Source organism: Nelumbo lutea, chromosome 8, assembly GCF_056320005.1.
Source record: "Nelumbo lutea isolate HS-2025 chromosome 8, American lotus-T2T, whole genome shotgun sequence".
NCBI lineage: Eukaryota > Viridiplantae > Streptophyta > Magnoliopsida > Proteales > Nelumbonaceae > Nelumbo > Nelumbo lutea.
Window position 1 is genome coordinate 51,168,355 of NC_142691.1, and position 24,087 is coordinate 51,192,441.

The 24,087-nt window shown below is 46.0% G+C and overlaps 1 protein-coding gene across 10 annotated transcripts in view; it reads right to left on the minus strand.

Moving 5' to 3' along the window:
- Nucleotides 1–741: 741 nt before the first annotated feature.
- Nucleotides 742–24,087, minus strand: part of LOC148844140 (protein cornichon homolog 4-like) — a 29,770-nt gene continuing 6,424 nt past the window's right edge. For 5 of the 10 annotated variants that reach the window (XM_088959124.1, XM_088959127.1, XM_088959126.1 and 2 more), the window contains exons 4-7: nucleotides 23,847–24,028; nucleotides 2,808–2,930; nucleotides 2,647–2,716; nucleotides 2,069–2,456 (exon numbers count right to left, since the gene is read on the minus strand). In XM_088959124.1, the coding sequence (XP_088815250.1) occupies nucleotides 2,683–2,716; nucleotides 2,808–2,930; nucleotides 23,847–24,028 (339 nt within the window). In that variant the 3' untranslated portion in view covers nucleotides 2,069–2,456; nucleotides 2,647–2,682. Of the gene's footprint in view, nucleotides 1,156–1,359; nucleotides 1,770–2,068; nucleotides 2,457–2,646; nucleotides 2,717–2,807; nucleotides 2,931–23,846; nucleotides 24,029–24,087 lie in introns of those variants that run through there. The other 5 variants (XR_016103622.1, XR_016103625.1, XR_016103624.1 and 2 more) reach the window with 2 other exon arrangements.

A 24,087-nucleotide genomic window follows, 5' to 3' on the forward strand; every position in this document is an offset into this window, starting at 1 on the left:
GTTATTTAAATGTAAAAAAACTATAATTTAATGGTCTATATAAAATTTGAAATATCGAGACACACTTAGTAACTATTGACAAATGATGGAATAACTACAACATTAAAAAACAAAAAGAAAAACTAAAATGTATATTGATATACATTAATTTTAAAATAATCAATGTAATTTATCTTAATAGTTATTAATAAATAAAATTTAATAATTAATTCTAACATTTATTGATAAGAATACTCCAAGAAAAAGAGAAGTTGCTTAAAAATAAAAATGCATAACCAAATAGCAAGCAAATAGGCATGGCTTAGTGGTGAACCTTTAGTTCTTAAAGCCTAATGTTTAGGGTTCAAACTTGCTATTGCTAATTTGTAGTTTTAAACTAACAAAACAAATTTAATGAGAAAGAGGGTTATTAATTAACTAAATTAATGAGAAGAGAACTCAATTTAGGTGCTAAAACTAAAATTCAAATTTAAAATTATGCATTAATTATATGAGTAATTAACTAATTAATGCGAAAAATTCATTTAAATATAGGAGTAAATATATAATTAATGAGGTAACTCAGCCTTAAATATAATTTAATGAAAATAGTGAGAGAGAAGGGGACTTGTATCTGTATCAAACTATTTCGGAACCATATCGGTCGATACAAACCTGAAACAGTCCAATACAATGCCCGAAATGGTCTGATACAGACCAATACATACAAAAAGGAACGCTACAGATAATTTCTGTGTTCCGTGTAATGGACTTGTACCAAAACAATATGTATTGACTGATACAATTCGATACGTTGCAAAATTTTGAACCTTGCCCCTAATATCAGCAGCATTATTTTGATTAACACCCTTAAGCTGTGTTCCGTTTGAAGGAAAAAGTAGGGAAAGGAAAGGTAAGGAAACCTTTACAAAACTTGTATAGGTTTCCCTACCTTTTCCTTCATACCAAACACAACCTTTTCCAGTCATGAATCCACCTTATAGACTATATAAGACTGGGAATCATACACTCTTAAAAGTTTTTTATATCTTGCCCTGCTTTTGTATAAATCCCAGGTCTCCCAAACACATTTCTGTTTCCTCATTTTCTTCAGCAAGTCAGCATGGCTACCCTTCTGCACCCCAACCCCCTCTTCTCGATTTTGACCTTGCACACCTGAAATTGAACTTTAAAAATCTAAAATTGAGGAGAAAGCCATTCAGGATGAAAGGTTGTTATCATTTCATGCGTTCTAGTCCCTACAAATCAATACTAAACGTTTTCATACAACACAGTAACATGAATGTTTGATACTTCAGTGGATTGAATTCTCTACGTTTGTAATTGATTTATAGCAATGGAAATCAGGAAAATAAACTGTTTTGCACATAATTCAATGCACATTTTTTATTGAGTTCAACACATAAGCACCACTACACTAGGTGCTACATAAGATACTTGACGAAAATGCTATCCAACCAAATATAATTCTAGTATGAAAAACTCAAAACACCTACATGACACTTGAGTGAGTCTAAACGGAAATGCAAAGATATGGTCCCAAACATACCCATGGTCTCCATACAAAGAAATCAGCAACTGAGACGTCAAAGACCAATATACAGTTCTAAGAATCTAGGGCCCATTTGGGAGGGCTGAAGCGTTGGATGAGCAGCTTTGGAGAAGCCACTAAACAAACTTCAACAGAGCCATGTTTTGATTTTCAGACGGTCAACAAGAATAACTCTTTGGCTGTCCAGGTGGAGTCCACCTCACAAAGCCAGAAGCCACTGAGTGAAAGCCATCAAAAGCCCATTCATCAAAAAAAAAAAAAGAAAAAGAAAGCCATCAAAAGCCCTACCAAAACAGGCACTACACTTGCTGAGGTTTGATTTAAAGAATATTAGATTTGATGCAAACACAATTGTGCGAATTTGGCTAAGTAACCAATCACAATTGAACACGTCAGTGTTCCATAAACATGGAGCCCACACCACTGGCACGTTCATTCACGACTGGTCAATTAACCAGGTTCTCACATTTGTTGTTCGTACCAGATCCCGCACAATTCAGATTTCAAAATCTACAGTTTCAGTGTAAATTTGCTGCATCGTTTTTTCTTCATTAAACGAGCTTATGTTTTCTGACCTGAACAGCTTCTAAATGAAAAAATATACAATTCAACACCATACAACTAGACAATAAATCAAGTAAATAGTACACCAACCACAATTGAAGCTGAAGTGAAAATACCTATTTCAGCTCACTTGAGCTGACACCGAAAGTTGTATGCTGTCGGTTTAACGAGTAAAGAGGCTACATCCCATATAACAATGCCACGTGAAGTTTTTATTGTTGCCATGTATCTCGGAAGCCTCGACAAGATCACCACTCAGCATAACACGTTCAAGAAATCCAAGACAAAAAAATCGGCACCATCTTTAATTTTCCCCATTCTGGACCATCATTTGGACATTCTAGCAAGAGAAAAAAAGATCGACAGTCACAATTGTTTAGATCTTTTAACATAAAACAGTGTAGTATATACAAGAGAAAGCCCACCAAATGGAAATAAACACCCCACCCCGCACTGCATGGGCATCACCAGATTTGCGCGTAAAGCATGTAATCAATAAGAAACAAAACTCAAATGCAATAAATACTTACAGCAGGAGAGGTAACCATGGTGCTGGTGAAATACCACTACGTATCTTCATCCAATACACTCCAAATCATCCTACAATAAATGGGCACAAAAAAGTCAAAAGAATTTCAGTCAAGCTTTCTTAAACATTACCTTCTTAAGAACAGATTTCTTAGAACGATACCAGAATATAGTAAAGAAGACCAGGACGATTAAATAAACAAGCTTAACAAGTCGTTGCTTCTTTTCCCAGTTGAGCATGTTGAAAATCTCAGTTACATCCACCAAGTGCTGCCTGCCCATATACCTGATGATGGAAACACCAAAACAAATTCAAATGAATTGGTCTGCTTCAGATTAGAATCTCTTAAGGCCTACTTGCATTTTTGGACTAGATGTTCAATGAAGCATAGAGCAATGTAATCCACTAAGGCACCAAAATCCATGAGGTTGCTCCAAAGGGTACGTGAGTAAAGTCAAGGTAACAAATGTGAACATCACACTAGCTGCAAGGAAGGAGCAAGTGAAATACTTTTGGCCTTAACCAGTAACCATGGATTGTTCCTCTAGCAACATCAACACGTGAGACAAAATAAAAAAAGGACCAGCAACAACAAAAAGGATCTACTCAAGTGCAGTGGTTTCAAGCAAGCTTTTGCTCGTTCTAGCTTTTGTTTAAACCTTAAGTTCTAACATGCAATGAAAGAAGAGGAAGCAACAAGTAGCTTAAAAGAAATTGCACAGTATTTCATCTATTTTTTCAGGTCTTTTGACCATCAGATGCACGTAGAAAAAGCATTCTTTTGAAAGATTGTAGAAAAGCAAAATTTTATGAACTTTACAAAATCCAAGCATCTTGACCAATATAACATCACAACAGACACACACTACATTAGTAAGACATCTCGGATTGGAATGTGATATAAATATAAAACACATCATAAATGAATTTAATTAATCCTAGCTAGAGAGATCTATTGGCATTTTCCTAGGTGAAGTAGAATGTAGAGAACATTGATGTGGGCCCCACAGCTGTGGTCCCACTCTGTCCGTAGGGTAGAATGTATCTAGTCACAGCTGTGGTTATTTTGCTGTTCTGTTATTTCTAGTTTCAGTTTTATATTGGTTGTTATTTGTTAGCAGTTATGATGTAGACACCAAGGGCAGATATGTCCTTTCATGTAACTAGCATAACCTATATATATTAACTTAAAGTGGCAGCAGCAGAATATTGACATTCTGTTCTTCTCCTCAAAATCTGTGTTCTATTGCTCTTCCATCACTCTTTCTTCTACATCTTCTTCACTTTCTCTTCTCATCGAACCTGAAATCTCTTAGTGATCAAGACTGAATAGCAGTCTTGAAAACCTACATGGTATCAGAGCCAAGTTAGGGTTTTTCATGTGAGTCTAATACCAGCCAACCACATGAGAATCTCCTAGGACTGAAAGCTGAAGAGGAGTTCGCACACTGATTCTTGGAGATCGCCAGAGGTACTAGCAGCTGTTGGGAAGTTGCTAGGGTTGCAGAGTGTTGGTGGTCAGGAAGGATCAGAGAAGACTAGGGTTCAGGTAACCCTAGAAAGCAGCGAACTATTTTTTCCTTGTAAGTTGTTACTTTTTAATAGAAGTTCTTTCAGAGAAGATAGGTTGGACCTATCTGGAGGGGAAGGCTGAACCATTCTAGCTCTTCCTCTCTTCGATTTCCTAGGGTTTTACATCAAACCCTGGTCCGAACTGTGATTCTCTCTACTCTAGGGTTTGAAAGTGATCTGCGGCAAGCCCTAGTGGTTGACTGAACCCTGTGATCTACCTAGAGCTACTCTTAAGTTGATTGGTAGGTCCGATCAGATTCTAGGGTTTCTTATTAACCCTACTGCAAGCTCATCTATACAGTTTGGACTATGCGACTGAATTGCTTCCTTTCAAGACTGATTAAAACCCTAACTTTCCCTAGCATATCAGTTTTGTTTTAAAGCTGCTCTCAGAGTTCTAAGGGGGTTAGAGATCTACGGACAGCTACTGCTGTGTTGGCTAGTTGGTTTCAGATCAGAATTACTTTGGTTTTGTGCACATACACTGAGAATACAGATCAGGCCTATACTGTTTTGTTTGTGATTGGTGATTCAAGTACTGTTTTGAGACTTGACAAAAATGGAGTCTAAAATTCAGGCAGAAGGCACTCTTGGGAACATCAGTTATGGTGGTATTTCTGAGATGGGTGGTCAGATTACGACCGTAAAGTTTGATGGATCAAACTATTTGGAATGGGCCCAATCAGCCATGATGGCTATTGGTGGAAGAGGTAAATTAGGGTACCTCCTGGGAGATATGAAAGAACCTTGGAGACCTGACATATACCAAGTGGATGCAAGAAAACTACTTGGTTATGACATGGCTGTGTAATTCTATGCAACCTCATATTAGCCGGAATTATTTGTGGGCAAAGACAGCTAAGGAGATATGGGATGTTATGAAAGAAACTTACTCCCAACCCCTTAATGTTGCCAGAGCATATGAATTGAAATGTGAAGTGAACACCCTTAAACAAGCAGAGAAACCAGTATCGGTCTACTTCTCTACCTTGAAGTCCCTGTGGCATGAGATTGATCACTTAGAGACTCTTGAGTGGGAGAGTCCCAAAGATGCTCAGACCCATAGAAAGCACATCGAGACAAACAGAGTGTTTGAGTTCCTGGCGGGACTGAACTCAGAATATGATATTGTGAGGCAGCAGATTTTGACTAGAGACAGTGTGACTCTCTCTCAGGCTTACTCAATTGTACACAGTGAAGAAACCAGAAGGAAGGTTATGATGCAACCCATATCAGCCTTTGTAGCGGTTACACCCAAATCAAGGGGTGATTCAGAGAAGGACAAGAGGAAGGAAGACAAGAAGGATGTAGTATGTGAACATTGTAAGAAACCCAAACATACAAAAGAGACATGTTGGAAACTGCATCCTCACTTGGTTCCTGCAAAGTTAAGAAACAAGAAGAGCACTGCTCATGTAGCCATGAACACTGATTCAGCATCCTCATCTAGCACAAAAGGAACATCTTTGAAGACCTTAGCTGCAGTTCGGGCTGCCCTAATACAGCTAGAAAAGGAGGTTGGAAATTCAGCTCAGCCACCGCAGCCTCCATCAGCCCCTATCACATCTGCCTTCGCCCATTCAGTTACTCGAGCTTCAGCCTATCATGCCTCAGCTCCAGGTACTAATGAACCTTGTTGGGTAATAGACTCAGGTGCATCTGATCACATGACGAGCTTGCCTTCACTGTTTACTACTTACCATTTGTCTTCTGGTAGGGATAAGGTATCTATTGTTGATGGCTCCCTGGTTCCTATTTCTAGGAAGAGTGACATCAAGCTTTCAGATACTATCTCCCTATCATCTGTTTTGCATGTGCCTAAGCTTGATACTAACCTTCTTTTAGTCAGTAGTATTACCAAGCATATGAACTGCTCAGTAACCTTCTTCCTTGACCGATGTGTTTTTCAGGACTTGGAGACGCAGAAGGTGATTGGGACTAGCCGTGAGACAAATGGGATCTATCTGCTCGGGGAGCGGTTCCGTCAGGGAGAGTCGGTAGAGAAGTTGTCTTTTGTTTCTAAGAGTGTGAGTCCAGTTATGCTTTGGCATAACCGATTAGGTCATTTGTCTTTTCGATCTTTAGAGAGTCTGTTTCCTACTTTATTTGAGTTTATTGAGTTGTCTCAGCTACAGTGTGAAAGTTGTGAGTTTGCTAAGCATTGTAGAAAGCCTTATTTATTGAGTAATAAAAGGAGTGATAATTCTTTTGATATTGTGCATACTGACGTTTGGGGGCCTTATCATATCCCTTCTATAGGTGGGTACAGATTTTTTGTTATTTGTTGATGACCATACCCGCTTTTCTTGGGTTTATCTCATGCGTTCACAAGATGAGGTACCTTCCCTGACCCAAAATTTTCACCAAATGATTGTAACCCAGTTTGATGCCAAGATCAAAGTTCTCCGATCTGATAACGCAAAGGAATGCTTTGCTAAATCATTGACATCTTATCTTCTTCATCATGGGGTTATCCACCAGAGCTCTTGCCCTCATACACCTCAGCAGAATGGAGTTTCCGAGAGGAAGAATAGGCACATTTTGGAAGTGGCTAGAAGCCTCATGTTTACTTCCAATGTCCCTATTCACTTCTGGGGGGACGCTATCCTCACGGCAGTATGCCTTATTAATCGGGTCCTTTCCAGGGTCCTTGATATGCGATCTCCTTTTTCGCTTCTACACCCATGTGAGGACTTGTTTTCTATTCCCCTTAAGACATTCGGTTGCACTTGCTTTATTCAGCTTCTCGGACCCCATCCCTCCAAGTTCGAACCCAAAGCCTCCAAATGCATCTTCCTTGGTTATGCACAAACTCAAAAGAGTTATTGCTGTTATGATCATGTCTCCAGGAGGAAGTTTGTCTCCATGGATGTCACTTTCTTTGAGGGGACACCCTATTATCCTCGAGTTGCCCCTCAGGGGGAGAGTAGTGAGAGTGGGGGTTTGAGTTCTTGTCTTCAGGGGGAAAGCAATGAGAGTGGGGCAGTTCCTTTACCTATTCCATTGGGTGATGAGAACTGCAATGGTGAGGGTGGTTAGAGAGATCAGGAGTTGAGGGAAAGCTGCAATGGTGAGGGTGGTCAGAGGGATCAGGAGTTGAGGGTTTATCACAGGCGGTGCAGGCAAGTTGATCCTGATCATCAGCAGTCCAGACCAGCTCCAATCTCATCTACAGCTTCAAGTCCAAATACTTCAGTCCTAGAGCCCACAGAGACTTCCCCTACAGATGATCTTGACCTTCCAATTGCAATCCGTAAAGAGAAACAACACTGTACCACATCCACAGCCCACTGTATTTCCCATTTTTTATCCTATGATCATCTATCTCCTACCTACAGGTTCTACCTTAGCTCCATTTCCAATGTCCCTATTCCAAGAATAGTGCAAGAAGCCTTATCCGTCCCTGAATGGAAAGATGCAATGCAAGTTGAGATGGATGCTCTGTTGAAGAACAACACCTGGGAGGTAGTTGATTTGCCAAAAGGAAAGAAACCAGTTGGATGCAGATGGGTATTTACGGTGAAGCATAATGCAGATGGATCTATTGAGAGGTATAAAGCTCGGTTAGTTGCAAGAGGGTTTACACAGACTTATGGCATAGATTACTTGGAGACATTTGCACCAGTAGCCAAGATGACTACTATTCAAGTTCTCGTCCCTTGCAGCAAGTCACACTTGGCCTTTATACCAAATAGACGTGAAAAATGCCTTTCTGAATGGAGATCTACAGGAAGAAGTTTACATGCGTTTGCCTCCTGGCTTCTATGATGCAGAAGTAGGTAAGGTCTGCCGGCTCAACAAGGCTTTGTATGGTTTGAAACAGTCACCTAGGGCTTGGTTCGATAGATTCAGACTAGCACTTGTGAAGTTTGGATATGTACAGGCCCAGTCAGATCATACCCTATTCATCAAGAGAGCGGAGTCCTCTTTGACACTGTTGGCAGTATATGTTGATGATATTGTGGTCACAGGGAATGATATCTGATGAAGGAAGATTTGGCCCGACCTCTCTATTACGTGATACGTGGCAGAAACAACAGCTCGGCAAAAGGGGCCAAGCCTAGGCGGGAACAAGGGGACACGAGCGGACTGAACTCCCTACCGGGGGCCCGAACTCACCCTTTGTAACAGCTCGGGATACACTTCGCCAAACTGACCCACCTTGTAACAGCTCGGGATACACTACGCCGAACTGATCTTGTAACAGCTCGGGATATACTTCGCCGAACTGACCCACCTTGTAACAGCTCGGGATACACTTCGCCGAACTGATCTTGTAACAGCTCGGGATACACTTCGCCGAACTGACCCACCTTGTAACAGCTCGGGATACACTTCGCCGAACTGACCTGCCCTATAGATACCTCCGAGCTCAAGACCGCCTCGCTCAACACTTCGCATCACCTGGCACCAAAACCAAACAAGTCGTACCACGCCTGACACTAAGGAAGTTCGTGCCCGAGGGCGCCGCGCCTGACTGACTTGGGATCTGACGTTTGGCGGCAGCACCCTAAACGGCCACCTGCCACCGCCACTGACACCGCCATCTCCAGTTAGATAGACGGTTAGGCAGTGACGGTTCTATCTCAGCAGAAAGAACGGCCGAATTGACAAGCACAAGGGTAATCATACCTGACCTGACAAGGGCCCCGGGACGAGTGCACGAAGTGATTATAAGAGCCCCCTGCCCCCCGACAACGGAGGTATGCAAACTTTGCGCTATCTGGTATTACCTTGCTTTTGAAGGGTTCTAACTTGAGCTTCGGAGCCTCTACATCGGGTTCCCCCCGGAGCTTCCCCATCTCCTCCGTTTCAGGTTCCCTGCTACCATGTTCGGAAGCAAGGCCGCGGACAGCTAAGACCGGCCGGATCGCGCTCCATCAATTGGCGTCGTCTGTGGGAAAACGCTTCAAAAAGCCTCCCTCCAAACTTCAATAACCCCTTTTCTTCAAAAAAAAACCCAACACTCATGGCCTCCTCCAGCAACACCGGACGTGGCACGGAGACAAACGCCACCGGGGAACAACTTCAAGTCCCCGTGGTGTGCGTTGGACAGTTCACCATCCCCCTTTCGGCGGATGGGATCCCCGGCTTGAACGCGCCACAAGCAGTGGCACCGGTAAACCCTCCTACCACAAGCATCCCCTTTCCTCTCCCCATTGAGACAACCTTCACTGAACCGACTGCCGTCCCCCTGGCAGCCAGCCAAAACCGGTTGGAGGACTTGATGCAGTGCATGCGGGCAATGCAAGCCCAAATGCAACAGTTCCAACAGACCAAGTGCTGCACAACATCTCCCAGTATCACTATCAACAGCAGTTCCCCCAACTGCCACTGAACCAACCACTACTTCCACCTCGCCACCCCGCTCCGAGGCCAGTCAAGGCCTCCCCGCAAAATGGACGCCCCCAACAGGTGAAGGCCTCCCAGCCCCAGAACCACCCTAACAGCCAGGCCTCATCCCCAGACCGAAGAGAGAAAAAGTGTCATCCCCACCTTGCAACCTGCAGGCGGGTCGGGAACCTTGCCCGCGAGGTCGGCACCCCGGCGCTCCAAGCCCGAGCTCCCGCTCACCGAAAACCGATTCAGCGCCCTGGCGGCAGACTACCAGCATTCCGGGCCCATCGAGCTCGGTAACACGGAGGCCAGCAACGCCAGTACAAGGCACGCTCAACGGCGAAGTCGCCAAACCGCCACCCGATTCTTGTCGGAATACAAAGGCAAAGACACGAGCTCGGACGAGGTAGGGGCTGCCCTGGTTCTCTCGGTTCCTTCCTCAGCGCCCTGAAAGACTACCAGCATTCCGGGCCCATCGAGCTTGGTAACACGGAGGCCAGCAGTGCCAGTACAAGGCCCGCTCAACGGCGAAGGTGCCGGCGAAGTCGCCGAAACGCCACCCGTGCCTTGTCGGAATTCAGAGGCAAAGACACGAGCTCAGACGAGGTAGAGGCTGCCCCGGTTCTCTCGGTTCCTTCCCCACTCGCATCGGAACTCCTGGCGGTCCCCTTACCCAGAGACTTCAAGCTCCCACCTCTGGACAAGTACGACGGGTCCTTCGACCCCAACGACCACGTTGATGCCTTTCAGTCCCAAATGCACCTCGCCAAGGCCAGCGAATCGTGCATGTGCGTGGCCTTTACCACCACCCTCAGGGGGGTAGCCCGCACTTGGTACAGGAACCTGGCCCCCAGGTCGATAAAGTGCTGGGCCCAGTTCGTGCAACTCTTCACCACACACTTCGTCACCAGCCAACGGTGCCCCAGAACAGAGGAAAGCATCTTCGGAGTAGTCCAAAGAGAAGGAGAATCCATCCGGGGCTACATCAAGCGATTCAACGAAGCATGCTTGCAGATACCGCGGTTGGACCCCGCAGTGCAGCTCGCGGCGGCCAAAGAGGGGTGACGCACAAAGAATTCAAATGGCACATGGTGGCCAACCAGCCCACAACCGTGGCCGAATTCCTCAAACTCGCGGATAAGTTCATGAGGACAGAGGAAGAAATCAACCAACGAACCGAAGGCGGGAACGAGAAAAGAAAGAGAGAAGGCGAGCTCTCGAACCCGATGAATAGAAAAAACCCGACCCGAGAGCCAAAGCCGAACCAGTCGTTCCGGGCCCCCCTAGCAGTTCGGACGGACTACATGTCGTTAAACACGAGGCGGACGGAGATCTTAATGACGATCAAAGACGCCCCGTACGTTAAGTGGCCACCTCACCTAAAGGGAAATCCGAACGAGAGAAATAAGAATTTGTATTGTAGTTTCCATAGAGACCATGGTCATAGCACCGAATAGTGTAATAACCTCCAGGACGAGATAGAGGGTCTCATCCGTCGCGGATACTTGAGAAACTTTGTACAGCACAACAATAATAACAATAAGGCAGGTCGGCAAGGGGAGCACGAAAAGGATGCCCCCGAGTCTAGCAACAGACCTGTCGAACCGTTGCAGAAGCAGCCTCCGGAAGAGAGGCCAGTTCGGGGAACCATCCATGTAATAGTGGGAGGTTCGGTGATAGCGGGGTTTACCTCGACAGCAGCCCGGACTTCAGTTCGCGAAGCGGCCCTCGAAGAACGAAACCCCCCAAAGAGACCAAAGACCGAAGAACCAATCTTCTTCACGGAGGACGACGCGCGAGGGATCCACTACCCCCATGATGACGCGCTTGTCATTAAACTAAGGATCAGCGACTTCGAGGTCAGGCGCGTACTCGTAGATTCGGGCAGCTCAGCGGACATCCTCTTCAAATCAGCATTTGACCAGCTGCAGTTACAGAGGAGCGAGCTGAAGCCCGCGAACACTCCCCTGGTGGGTTTCAGCGGAGAGGAAGTCAGGCCCCTCGGAAAAGTAACCGTCCCTGTGGAAGTCGGCACATGGCCTTGTGCAGTCAGACTCAACCATGATTTCCTGGCAGTCGCGACCCCCTCCCCATACAATGCCATAATAGGGCGGCCGATCACGCATATCCTACGGGCGGCGGTCTCCACCTACTATTTGGCCATGAAGTTCCCTACGGACTTTGGTGTAGGGGTAGCGCGGGGCGACCAGCTCGAGTCCCGCAAGTGTTATGTTGCCGCCCTGAAGGGAAAAACCAAGGCGGCCGACGACCTCGAATTGGAGCGGCCTGCGGAGCATGGTGAGGAACGAGCTTCGCCCACGGAGGAAACTGTCGCAATCCCGATTTCAGCTACGGACCCAGCTCGCACACTTCAGATCGGAGCTTCCATCGAGGATCCCCTACGAACCGAAATGACCCGTTAGACAGAAGAAACGCAACTTAGCCCCAGAACGCTGGAGAGCGGTCGACGAGGAGGTCGAGAAGCTCCTCGTAGCAAACTTCATAAGGGAAGTCCATTACCCGAGCTGGGTGGCCAACCCGGTGTTGGTAAAAAAGGCAAGCGGCAAGTGGCGCATGTGCGTCGACTATACCGACCTGAACCAAGCTTGCCCGAAAGATTGCTTCCCCTTCCCCAGAATTGACCGCCTAGTGGACGTGACCTCGGGAAACGAGTTGCTAAGCTTCCTGGACGCCTACTCGGGCTACAACCAAGTTAGGATGGACCCATCCGATGAGGAAAAAACCAGCTTCATAACCGAGTTCGGCCTATATTGCTACAAGGTCATGCCCTTCGGACTAAAAAATGCTGGGGCGACTTTCCTAAGACTTGTAAACAGGCTATTTCGGCCCCTGATTGGTACGAAGATAGAGTGCTATGTAGACGACATGGTCGTCAAGACTCAGTTTTCACAAGAATTAATACAAGACTTAGATTCTGTTTTCCAAATCCTGCGTCAGTTTAGCATGAAGTTGAACCCCAACAAATGTGTCTTCGGCGTCACCTCGGGCAAGTTCCTAGGGTACATTGTCAATCAGCGCGGTATTGAGGCCAACCCTAACAAAATAAAAGCCATTCTAGATATGAGACCACCTCGGAAAGTAAAAGAGGTTCAGAGGCTAAATAGCCGCATGGCCGCTCTAAGCCGCTTCTTGTCCAAATCAGCAAACCGCTGCCTACCCTTCTTCAAGGCAATCAAAGGCAAAGGGTTCAAGTGGACCCAGGACTGCCAGCTCGCGTTCGACGAACTAAAAGGTCACCTCGCTAGTGTGCCAACCTTAGCCCGGCCCGAGGTGGGCGAGGTCTTAGAACTGTACCTCTCGGCAAGCGACGAGGTGGTCAGTTCGGTACTAATAAAAGAAACAGACCGGGTCCAGCGACCCATCTATTATATTAGTAAAATTTTGCAGGGAGCAGAGGCAAGGTACCCGGAGATAGAAAAACTAGCATACGCCCTAGTAATAACAGCTCGGAAACTCCGCCCATACTTCCAGGCTCACACCGTCATCGTCCTGACTGACAAACCTCTTAGACAAGTTTTACTCAAACCCGAGGTTTCCGGTCGACTGATGAAATGGGCCATCGAACTCAGCGAGTACGACCTCCAGTACAAACCGAGAACCGCTATCAAGGCCCAAGCTTTGGTAGATTTTATCGCCGAGTGCACTTTCAGCCACAAAGCCCCACAGGTCGAGCCCGAGGCCCCCAGTTCGAGCGGACCCGGAGATCCCGAGCCCATAGAGTCCGAACCCCGTGAAGTAGCAGCCAGTGTGGCATCTCTCCTGGTCAAGCAAAGCGCGAACTGGGATGAGGAGCCCTGGATCCTTCACGTGGATGGTTCCTCGAACCGACAAGGCAGCGGAGCTGGAATAGTCTTGTGCGGCCCGGGCGGCACAAAATTAGAATACGCACTACGCTTTGAGTTCGCGGCATCCAACAACGAGGCAGAGTACAAAGCACTGATCGCCAGGCTGGACCTAGCGCGAAAGGTAAAGGCAAAACACTTGGTCATCTGCAGCAATTCTCAACTCGTGGTGAACCAAGTTACCGGCGAGTACGAAGCACGCGATCTCTCCATGATCGCATATTTGGCCCAAGTAAAAGAAGCCCTACTCAACTTCCAGTCACACATCATCAGACAAATCCCAAGGTCAGAAAACACTGAGGCCGACGCCCTGTCCCGGTTAGCCAGTACAAGTCACAACAATATGAGAACTGTGTACATAGAGGACTTACCTCGGCCTAGTATTCTCGGGGGGACAGAGGAGGTCGCTCCCGTCTTGGAGGCAGAGCCGAGCTGGATCGATCCACTCGCGAGCTTCTTGATAGACAGAACCCTCCCTACAGAACGCAATGCGGCCAAGAGGGTGCAGCGCCAGGCAGCCAAACACGTCATAATAGACGAACGGTTATACCGACGGTCATACACGCTCCCCTACTTGCGTTGCCTGCGACCTGCCGAAGCCGAGTTCGTACTCCGCGACACTCATGAACGCTTGTGCGGCGAACACTTGGGGGGCAGAGCACTCGCCCAAAAAGCACTTCGACAAGGATACTACTGGCCAATGATGAAGGCAGAAGCTGTCGAGCTCGTCAGAAAATGCGACAAGTGTCAGAAGCACGCCAATATCCACCATCAACCTGCCTCCGACCTCAAATACCTCGCCAGCCCGTGGCCCTTTGCACAATAGGGCATCGACCTCCTGGGGCCATTCCCACCAGCAACAGGTGGAAGAAAATTCTTAGTTGTTGCAGTAGATTACTTTACAAAGTGGATAGAAGCCGAACCTCTGGCAATTGTTACGGCTCGAAGCATACAAGACTTCTTTTGGAAAAACATAGTATGTCGGTTCGGGTTACCTCGAGTACTAATCTCCGACAACGGCAAACAGTTCGAGGATATCAAGTTCCAAGAGTTGTGCCAGAACATGGGGATTCGGCAAAATTTCATGTCAGTCGCGCACCCGCAGGCAAACGGTCAGATGGAAGTAATGAACAGAGCCATCCTGTGCGGACTGAAAGCACGTCTGGATCGAACTAAGGGATTGTGGGCCGAAGAGCTACCAAATGTCTTATGGGCTCACCGAACTACCGAAAAAACAGCCACGGGAGAAACCCCCTTCAACCTCACCTACGGCACTGAAGCAATGATCCCAACGGAAATCGAAATACCAACATTGCGATTAGAAACATACGACGATCGGACAAACGGAGACGAGTTACGTACCAACCTCGACCTACTGGACGAGGTAAGGGACCTCGCGCACATCCGAACAGCGGCATACCAGCAACAGGTGGCTCGCTACTACAATAGCAGAGTAAAGCAACGAAGCTTCTGAGTCGGCGACCTGGTCCTTCGTAAGATTATGGTGCCTGAACCCGGCGTGGGCAAGCTTGGACCTAATTGGGAAGGGCCCTATAAAGTAAAAAGAGCGCTCGGGGGGGCATACGAACTCGAAACCTTGGAAGGCAAACGAGTACCTCGAGCGTGGAACATCGTGAACTTAAGGCGATACTACCTATAAACCACCAAGAGAAGTGGACGAAATCAGGTCCTATGTGCCACGATGCAAGCCAAGAGGAACTTCGGCGTAGACAAGCAAAGGAGAGCATATTATCAGCTCGGCAAAAAACCAGTTCGCGTCAGAACAGACTGCGGAAATTTATTTAACCCGAACAAAGTGGCAGACAAAGAATCAGTTCGGGGAAGAACACGGGGAAAAAGACATATATAGTCCATTGCAAGAAACAGTACATTGAACATCAGAAAGGACTAAAAAAAAATTACATGCCCGGAAGCCACTTCTTCGCCATCGGAAGGCACTTCAACAACACCCGAAGGCCCTGCCTCTCCTTCAGAGTCCGGCTCGCCATCGGCAACATTGGCCATCTCCTGAGTTATACGCGAAGTGGATATGGCACTTACATCGAGGTCGGGGTACGTATTCCGGATCATCCACCGGCTCAACTTGAACCCCTTCCTGTAAGAATCCACCATCAGATCGTCAAAACGCGGAGAGGCAATGTAGTCTTCAACTGCCTTCTTCTTGGCGTCTTCAATGCCTTGGGAAAAAATGTGTTCTCTCCCTGATGTCCTCTTGAAGATATTCGACTTGATGCTGCAAATCCAACTTCAAGTCCGCTATATGCTTGACAACTACCCCCATGGCCTCAACGTCACGCTGAGACCTCGCCTGTCTGGCCATCGAGACGCGAGCAGCCTCTTCAGCAGCGTAAGCAGCCGCCTCAGCAGCCCGGGTATTTGCCTCTGCAGCACGGAAAGCTTCTTCAGCAGCATGAGCGGCGGCCTCAGCAGCTCGCGCCTGTCGCGAGCTCCTCTCCACTTGGGCCGCCAAGGCATGAATTGAAGAATTCACCTACCAAAAGAAACAAGTGAGCAAATAACAGCAGAAACAACAGAATAAAAAAGGAAGACGGAATCTAACTTACCACCATGGCATGTGTTACGGCGCAGCAAGCAACCTGATTCAAGGGAAAATCGGTCCACGTCGCGACCTCCTCAGGGAAAGTAGCGTCCCTACTCTTCTGAAGAGCATAGTTCGACGTCAACACGCTCCTAAACTCCCCTTGAGCTCCCGAGCCTGAGGGCCCAGCCCGCGTATGAGCAGACCCGGAGTGAGCAGGAGCACTTGAGTATGCAGGAGCGCCCGTATGAGTGGTCTCAACGTAAGGCGCCCCGGTAGTTTCGTGCACCAGTGGATTCACTTCGGGCTCCCTGGACAGATCCTCCGGCGTATGGTCTGGAACTTGGGGCTCCTCATCCAGGGGCGCTCGGTACGAGTTCGCTTGGCGACCCGCTTCCTCCTCTTCATACCTTGGAACAAACGCCCCCCACGAATTCTCTCCGCGTCCATGACTCCTGTAGAAACGAGTTCGACATCAGAAAAAAACGAAGAGAACAGAGCAAGCAAGAAAACCGCATAGCTAGAAACCTACCCGAACTCAGGCCGGCTGCAATAAGCTTGGCCTCCGTTAAGTAGTGGTGGCACTTTAAGCCTTGTCGTGCCCATTGCCGGAGGCCCTTCACCGTCTCTTTATCGAGAGTCACGCCTAAATCGGGAGCGGCCTCACCCCACCCGGTCTGAAAGGGCCATCCTTGTGCACTTCGCACGCCGAAGTAGTCCTGCTTCCACGCCGGGACCTTATTAGGAAGATCGTGCAGAAGCTTAAAACCCTGACGAGGAGAAAGGTAATACGCCCGTCTCCCCCCAGGAAGAGAACCCGCCTGTCTCTTGAGCATCAAGATAGAGGAGAATATCTCTAAGTCCAAGGGGAAGTTCTGCTCGCAAAAAAGGGAAACTGTCCCCACCAGGTTCCGAATAGAGTTCGGGTGAAGCTGGCCAATGGTGACACCGAAGTGGTTTATGACTTCGACGAGAAGGGGATGGAAAGGAAGTTGCAACCCCGCAGCGAGCTGCTCTCGAAAAATCACGATCTCGTCAGGACCGTGTTCCCAAGGAAAGCTACCCGAAGGAATAAAATGTGTACCCCCCAGGAAGATTGTAAGACAGAAGTATGGATTGAAGCCCCTCAGGCGTCATGGTCGAAGGACCAAACCTGTCTAGCATCCGACCTCGGCGGGAGGTAGACGCCAAACTGCCCGAAGCGACTCGGCCTACTAGTTCATAGTCCTCAAGCTCCACCTCAGGATCACTGAGGCAGTCGGGGGACACGGCTCGGTTGGTGGAACCTACGTCGGCCCTACTCGAAGAATCGTCTGAGCTATCAAAGCTAGACATTGGGGAAAAGATGGATTCAGGAAAGTACTCACCGAAAAGTTTGAAGAACAAGACAAAGAACCGTGAAGACTGTATAACCAGCCTTGACGCGAGCTGGAAAAGACTTGGACGCGAGCTGAAATGTTGGACACGAACTCAGTAGACAAACCGCAGAAGTGACAAACCGACCGGGGTCCCCCACTATTTATAGCTACAGTAACCAAGAATCGACCGTGCAGACCGAAGACGATCCGACGGCCCACGTTCTTACTGACCGCACAACCCTTAAGGTTGAGACGTGATTGGCGCACGTCTTTCCGAAAAAAGCGAAACGTCAGCGCACGTCTTTTTGAAACCGACGTCGCTTCGACACGCGTCTTTCCGAAACTGACGCGCCACACGTCTCCCTGACAATCGCCCGCACACGTACAACAGTGGCGCACCCTTTTGAAATGACCCGCTGTCACGTCCTAGCGGCACGAATTGGTTTGAAATTTAAAACGTGATCACAACCACCAGCATTCTTGAGTAAGCACGTTTCCAGCCTTCTCGGAAACCGAAAGAACCCTAGCAAAAGCAACTCGCGCAATGAAGGTTCGAAGGACGGGACAAATCCACCTGCTACCTCGCGAAACTCCCCGCACCATGGAAAGACCCCTGGCACAAGGAGTGGGGGGCAATTGATGAAGGAAGATTTGGCCCGACCTCTCTATTACGTGACACGTGGCAGAAACAACAGCTTGGCAAAAGGGGCCAAGCCTAGGCGGGAACAAGGGGACACGAGCGAACTAAACTCCCTACCGGGGGCCCGAACTCACCCTTTGTAACAGCTCGGGATACACTTCGCCAAACTGACCCACCTTGTAACAGCTCGGGATACACTTCGCCGAACTGATCTTGTAACAGCTCGGGATATACTTCGCCGAACTGACCCACCTTGTAACAGCTCGGGATACACTTCGCCAAACTGATCTTGTAACAGCTCGGGATACACTTCGCCGAACTGACCTGCCCTATAGATACCTCCGAGCTCAAGACCGCCTCGCTCAGCACTTCGCATCACTTGGCACCAAAACCAAACAAGTCGTACCACGCCTGACACTAAGGAAGTTCATGCCCGAGGGCGCCGCTCCTGACTGACTTGGGATCTAACGTTTGGCGGCAACACCCTAAACGGCCACCTGCCACCACCACTGACACCGCCATCTCCAGTTAGATAGACGGTTAGGCAGTGACGGTTCTGTCTCAGCAGAAAGGACGACGGCCTAATTGACAAGCACAAGGGTAATCATACCTGACCTGACAAGGGCCCCGGGACGAGTGCACGAAGTGATTATAAGAGCCCCCTGCCCCCCGACAACGGAGGTATGCAAACTTTGTGCTATCTGGTATTACCTTGCTTTTGAAGGGTTCTAACTTGAGCTTCGGAGCCTCTACACCGGGTTCCCCCCGGAGCTTCCCCATCTCCGTTTCAGGTTCCCTGCTACCCCGTTCGGAAGCAAGGCCGCGGATAGCTAAGACCGACCGGATCGCACTCCATCAATATCCATGAGATTGAGTCTCTTAAACAGCTTCTTCACGAAGAATTTGAGGTGAAGGACCTTGGTGTACTCCGGTATTTTTTGGGTATTGAGGTTGATAGATCCAAACAGGGGATCTTTAAATCTCAGAGGAAATGTGTCCTAGACCTATTGGTAGAAACTGGAAAGTTAGGTGTCAACCCTGCAGATACACCAATTGAACAGAATCACAAGATTAGTGCCGAAAGTAGGGAGCTTCTTGAAGACAAAGTTATGTTCCAGAACTGGTAGGAAAGCTCCTATATCTCTGCCTCACTCGGCCAGATATTACTTATGTTCTTAGTGTTGTCAGTCAGTACATGCATTCTCCTAGAACCACACATCTTCTTGCGACAAAAAGAATCTTAGCCTACCTGAAGAGATGCCCAGGTAGGGGTTTACTTTTCAAGAACAACAATCACATGAAGGTGGAGGTTTATACTGATGCAGATTGGACTGGGAGTGTTGATGACAGAAGGTCTACCTCGGGATATTGTGCCCTTGTGGAAGAAACCTTCTCTCCTAGAGAAGTAAGAAACAAAGTGTGGTCTCCCGGTCAAGTGCTGAAGCAGAATACAGGTCCATGGCCAATGGAGTGGCTGAAATCCTATGGCTAAGATCTCTACTTGAGGAGTTGGGTATTGAGTATGAGAAGCCCCTGATGTTGTACTGTGATAATCAAGCCACCATTAATATAGCACATAATCCAGTACAGCATGACAGAACCAAACACATTGAAGTTGACCGCCATTTTGTGCGAGTGAGGGTCTCATCTCAAGAAGTATGCCTCCCTTACATCACATCCAGTATGCAACTAGCCGACATTCTTAGTAAAGCCGTATCAAGAAAGAAGCTAGAGGCGGATCTATCCAAGTTGGGAATGATGAACATATACTCCCAACTTGAGGGGGAGTGTAGAGAACATTGATGTGGGCCCCACAGCTGTGGTCCCACTCTGTCCGTAGGGTAGAATGTATGTAGTCACAGCTATGGTTATTTTGCTGTTCTGTTATTTCTAGTTTCAGTTTTATAATGGTTGTTATTTGTTAGCAGTTATGATGTAGACACCAAGAGCAGATATGTCCTTTCATGTAACTAGCATAACCTATATATTAACTTAAAGTGGAGGCAACAGAATATTGACATTTTGTTCTCCTCAAAATCTGTGTTCTATTGCTCCTCCATCACTCTTTCTTCTACATCTTCTTCACTTTCTCTTCTCATCGAACCTGAAATCTCTTAGTGATCAAGACTGAATAGCAGTCTTGAAAACCTACATAGAGGAAACGTGAAATAAATTTAACTAATCCCAGTGGAGATTACCTTTCTTGCAGAAAGAGTGACAAAAATCAAGGAGACTGTTAATGAACATTCTACAACTATTCCCTACTAAATGTAAAGTAAAAGAGATCATAGGAGAAAAGAAATCATATTTGCAGAAAGAGTGAGTAAAATCAAGGAGAATGTTTATGAACTTCCTATAACTATTCCCTACTAAATGTCTTGAGTAAAAGAGATCATAGAAGAAAAGAAATTATATTGAAGTTTATGTTACCAATAGATGACTGATAAACCAAACAAGAGGATGGAAAAGGGAAGATGAACTCTAGCAAAATAGTAGATAGTAAAAGCAACAAAATAATCATAAGAAGAAAGCAAAACTTCCCATAAAACTGCTCAAGAATAGAAACCTGCATCATATTGTGACACATATTTTGTTCTTTTTTCAAAGGTAACCCAGAAATTTATTTTTATGCATATTGTCTCGTGTCAAACCTGTTAGACAGTTTTGTATGCCCTTAGCTTCAATCTGATTTGATGTACTTTTGTTATTTAGTGGAAATAAATAAAGTGCATGTTTGATTCATGTTGTTTGGTTTAATTCTGTGTAAAACCCTAAAACTGGACTTTTATAGAGACTCATGTTAGTTTTAAATGTTCACAGCCGTTGGATAAGTCTGGGGAGATTTATCCTGCCAAGGCTGATACTGGTGTGCCACCAAGTGTTGGGATGGCCTGTCTCAGCCATCAGGGTAAGACCCGAAGCACATGCAGTATGGGATTACTTGAATCCTTGAACCGGACCAGATTTCCAGTATTGCCCTGAACCTTGGAGATAGATGGGCAAAACTGGAAAGTTACACCTGACCCCTAGACTCGATTATGACATTTCACTAGGTGTTGGATCAGGCTGCCTTTGATATGCCATTCAGTGAGATCCTTAGCGGGGATCAAAACCTGGGTATGTTGGGGCAGTTTGAGAATTCATCTGAGTGTGTGATCATAGTGACAGAATCAGCCACTTTGTCGGACAAAGGGTAATGATCGGGAATGCACTCTCTCTGATGGAAACCAAACTGCCGGCAGTTGATTTCAATCGTTGGAATTTTGTTTTGCAAAATTAATATATTTATATATATATATATGTACGGTTTCGAATTGTTTGCAAATGGTTTTAATTCCCGGGATCCATGTGAGAGGAGAGTGCGGCACTATTCCTTGCAGCCGAGGGAGAGGTCCTCTCTTGTCGGGCAGTGCTTGATCATTAAGGGCTGAGAGGTTAAGTGTAAGACCATTGAGGATAATACCTGATGGGCTAATCTTGCACCTGCCCACAGTCCCTAGGTTTTTATAAGATGGCTTGGCCTAGGGACCACTTAATTTAAGTGTTGGGCCCATAGGGTCCATATGATGGACTCAAGGAGTTCATTGAGTTTTTCAGTGAATTCGGCTGGGCCTTGTATTAAAGGCTGGGCCGAACCCATGTGGCTGGTGTGTAGATCAATGCTTGGGTCCCGCGCCATACAAAGAAGCCCAACTGGGCAGCAGATTGGAAAGTAATTAGACACTGAACACTTAATGGGCCAAAAGCCCATTTCGAGGTGGGCTGATATGATCACCCATCCATGGGGAGAAATTGAGATTAAAGTTAGTAAAAGGATTGGGCCTTTAGCCTTATCCACTCTTAGAGACCAAATTCAAATTAGATTTGAATCTGGTAACCTCCTGATAAGATCAGGAGTAAGCTAACTCTATCTGCAAAAGGATTAAAATTATCCCCTATCCAAATACTGATTTGGATTGGGATAACTCCTAAAAAGGAGGTTTCTTAATCAAGAAGAAAGGAGGAAATTTCGAACCACCTTGAAGAGGTATAGGATACCTCCTGCGAATTCAGATCTGATCTGATTCATACTCTCCAGAAAAACAGAAAACAGTTCAGCCTTTTGTTTTGGAGATCTCCTGCCGCCGCCATCTGCCATTGCAAGATTAGATCTTTGCAGAAAAGAAAGTCAAGAAATCTGTTCTTGACATCAGTCTTGCAAGAAAGACTGAAAAGGATTCAGTGTTTAGTACTTCCAGAGGATTCTTGTGAAGGATCCAGTGTGTAGGACGCACCCTGCTGGTTCTGTTCCATTCACAGCTGTGTCATCTTCAGCAGGAACGGATCTTGGAGCATTCTTTGGGCGTGAACACCAACTTTGGGAGATACTGCTTCTCCGGATCAGGTATATTCCTCCCATTTATATTTTGGTACAGATCTGGTTTGATTATGGTTCAAGTAGGATCCTTGAATATTGTATTCTAAATTCAGGGAATATGATTCCCAGTTGAGAGAAGGTAGGAAATTTTTGAAATTCGCCCACCCATTCCGCAACCTTTATGGCGTCCATTAGATGGATCCTACCCTTCTTTCAAAACCAATAAGCATCCTACCATAACAATAACAATTTTATTATTGTTATTGTTTTAGGGTTTTCTTCTCCTATAGCAGGGAAATATGCAACCTCCAAGGGGCAGCAACAGTTTCACAGGTAGAGGTGGTGGCTGCAGTAGGGACAGGGGCGGACGAAGGACATCCTGCTGAAGTCATAGAGGTTTTCTAGTTTGAAAATCTTTTTGTAAACTCTTAAAGATACACTTTTATACAGTTGTTTAGAAGAAATTATTTCAGGTATATATCCCCAATGTACAGGGATCCCTCTTTGTATATATTTTTTATTATCTTGCTAAATTCAATATAATACTGTTTCAAAAAAGAAAAAGAAAAAGAAAAATGTTACTAATTCAAGTTAGGAGGTAGTAGGAGAGGCTGAGATAAAGAAGAGGTTCATTAAGCTCGGGAGAGATTACGATTGCAACAATGGCAGTAGCAGCAGCAGAAGAAGAAGAATAAATGGTAACCAGATGTGAAAAGTTGACAGAGTATGCCCACCCTATTTTTGGTGCCTTTATTTGTTTAGAAGGCTCAGATGTGAAATCTACCATTTTCTTAATTCTCCATACTATTTGGGCTCTGAATTTGAAAGTCAAGTGCAGAAGTCTTTAGAGATAGATATCCCAGATATTGGTCAGTAAATAATGCCAAATACTGTGTTAAGACAATGATTAATATAATATACAATTCCTACTACAAACTGCTATCTTACGTGGTTTTACTCAACAAATTTCACCTTAGTACATCACCATTAAATATACTCATTTCTGGTGCACATGTAGTTCTTCAATCAAGGACTACCTATCTTCAGTGTGTATTTCTTATCCTTCAACCTCTATTTAGCTTCTGCTGATTCTTGAACTCAAATCATAGTTTCATCATTAGTGGTTGAGAGCTTATTTATAACTCTGTATGCAGTCTTCCTGCCCCACCCAGACAAAGTGAAGTCACTATAGCTAGAATTTATTGCTCCATGCAACCAAAGGAATAAAATATAGTGGAATAATTGATCAAATAAGATGAATGTAAAGCATAACCATGGAATTTGTTCACTATGCCTCATCTGTTCGTCATTGTTCTTCTTACAATTAAAATAAGTGACAGGAATGGATGCTTATGATAATCCACATGGGTCAAGTTTCAGCCTAGGATAAATTGATGGGACTACTGAAATTTGAACTAAAACTTGCTTGTCTAAGTTCAAGTTCATGTCTTGATTTCAACGCCTAAATCAATGCATAGTAGTAGTGTGGTAAATAAAGAAGGGGGAGGGCTTACATTCTTGCATTGTAGTACAGATATGGAAGACACAAGATAAGCATAAACCAATGCCCTGAAATGAGAAAGAGGAAACAGAGGGCTCCTAATGTGCCAAATTCTGGCAAGACCACACTATTTATCCTTCTTGCTGAATCATAAGGATTGATATAATCAAATTCTAGGTCAGCCAAGCACATAAGCTGCAATAAATATTTTCAGGTGTCAGAACGCACATTTTTTATGTAAAATGTAAAACTGA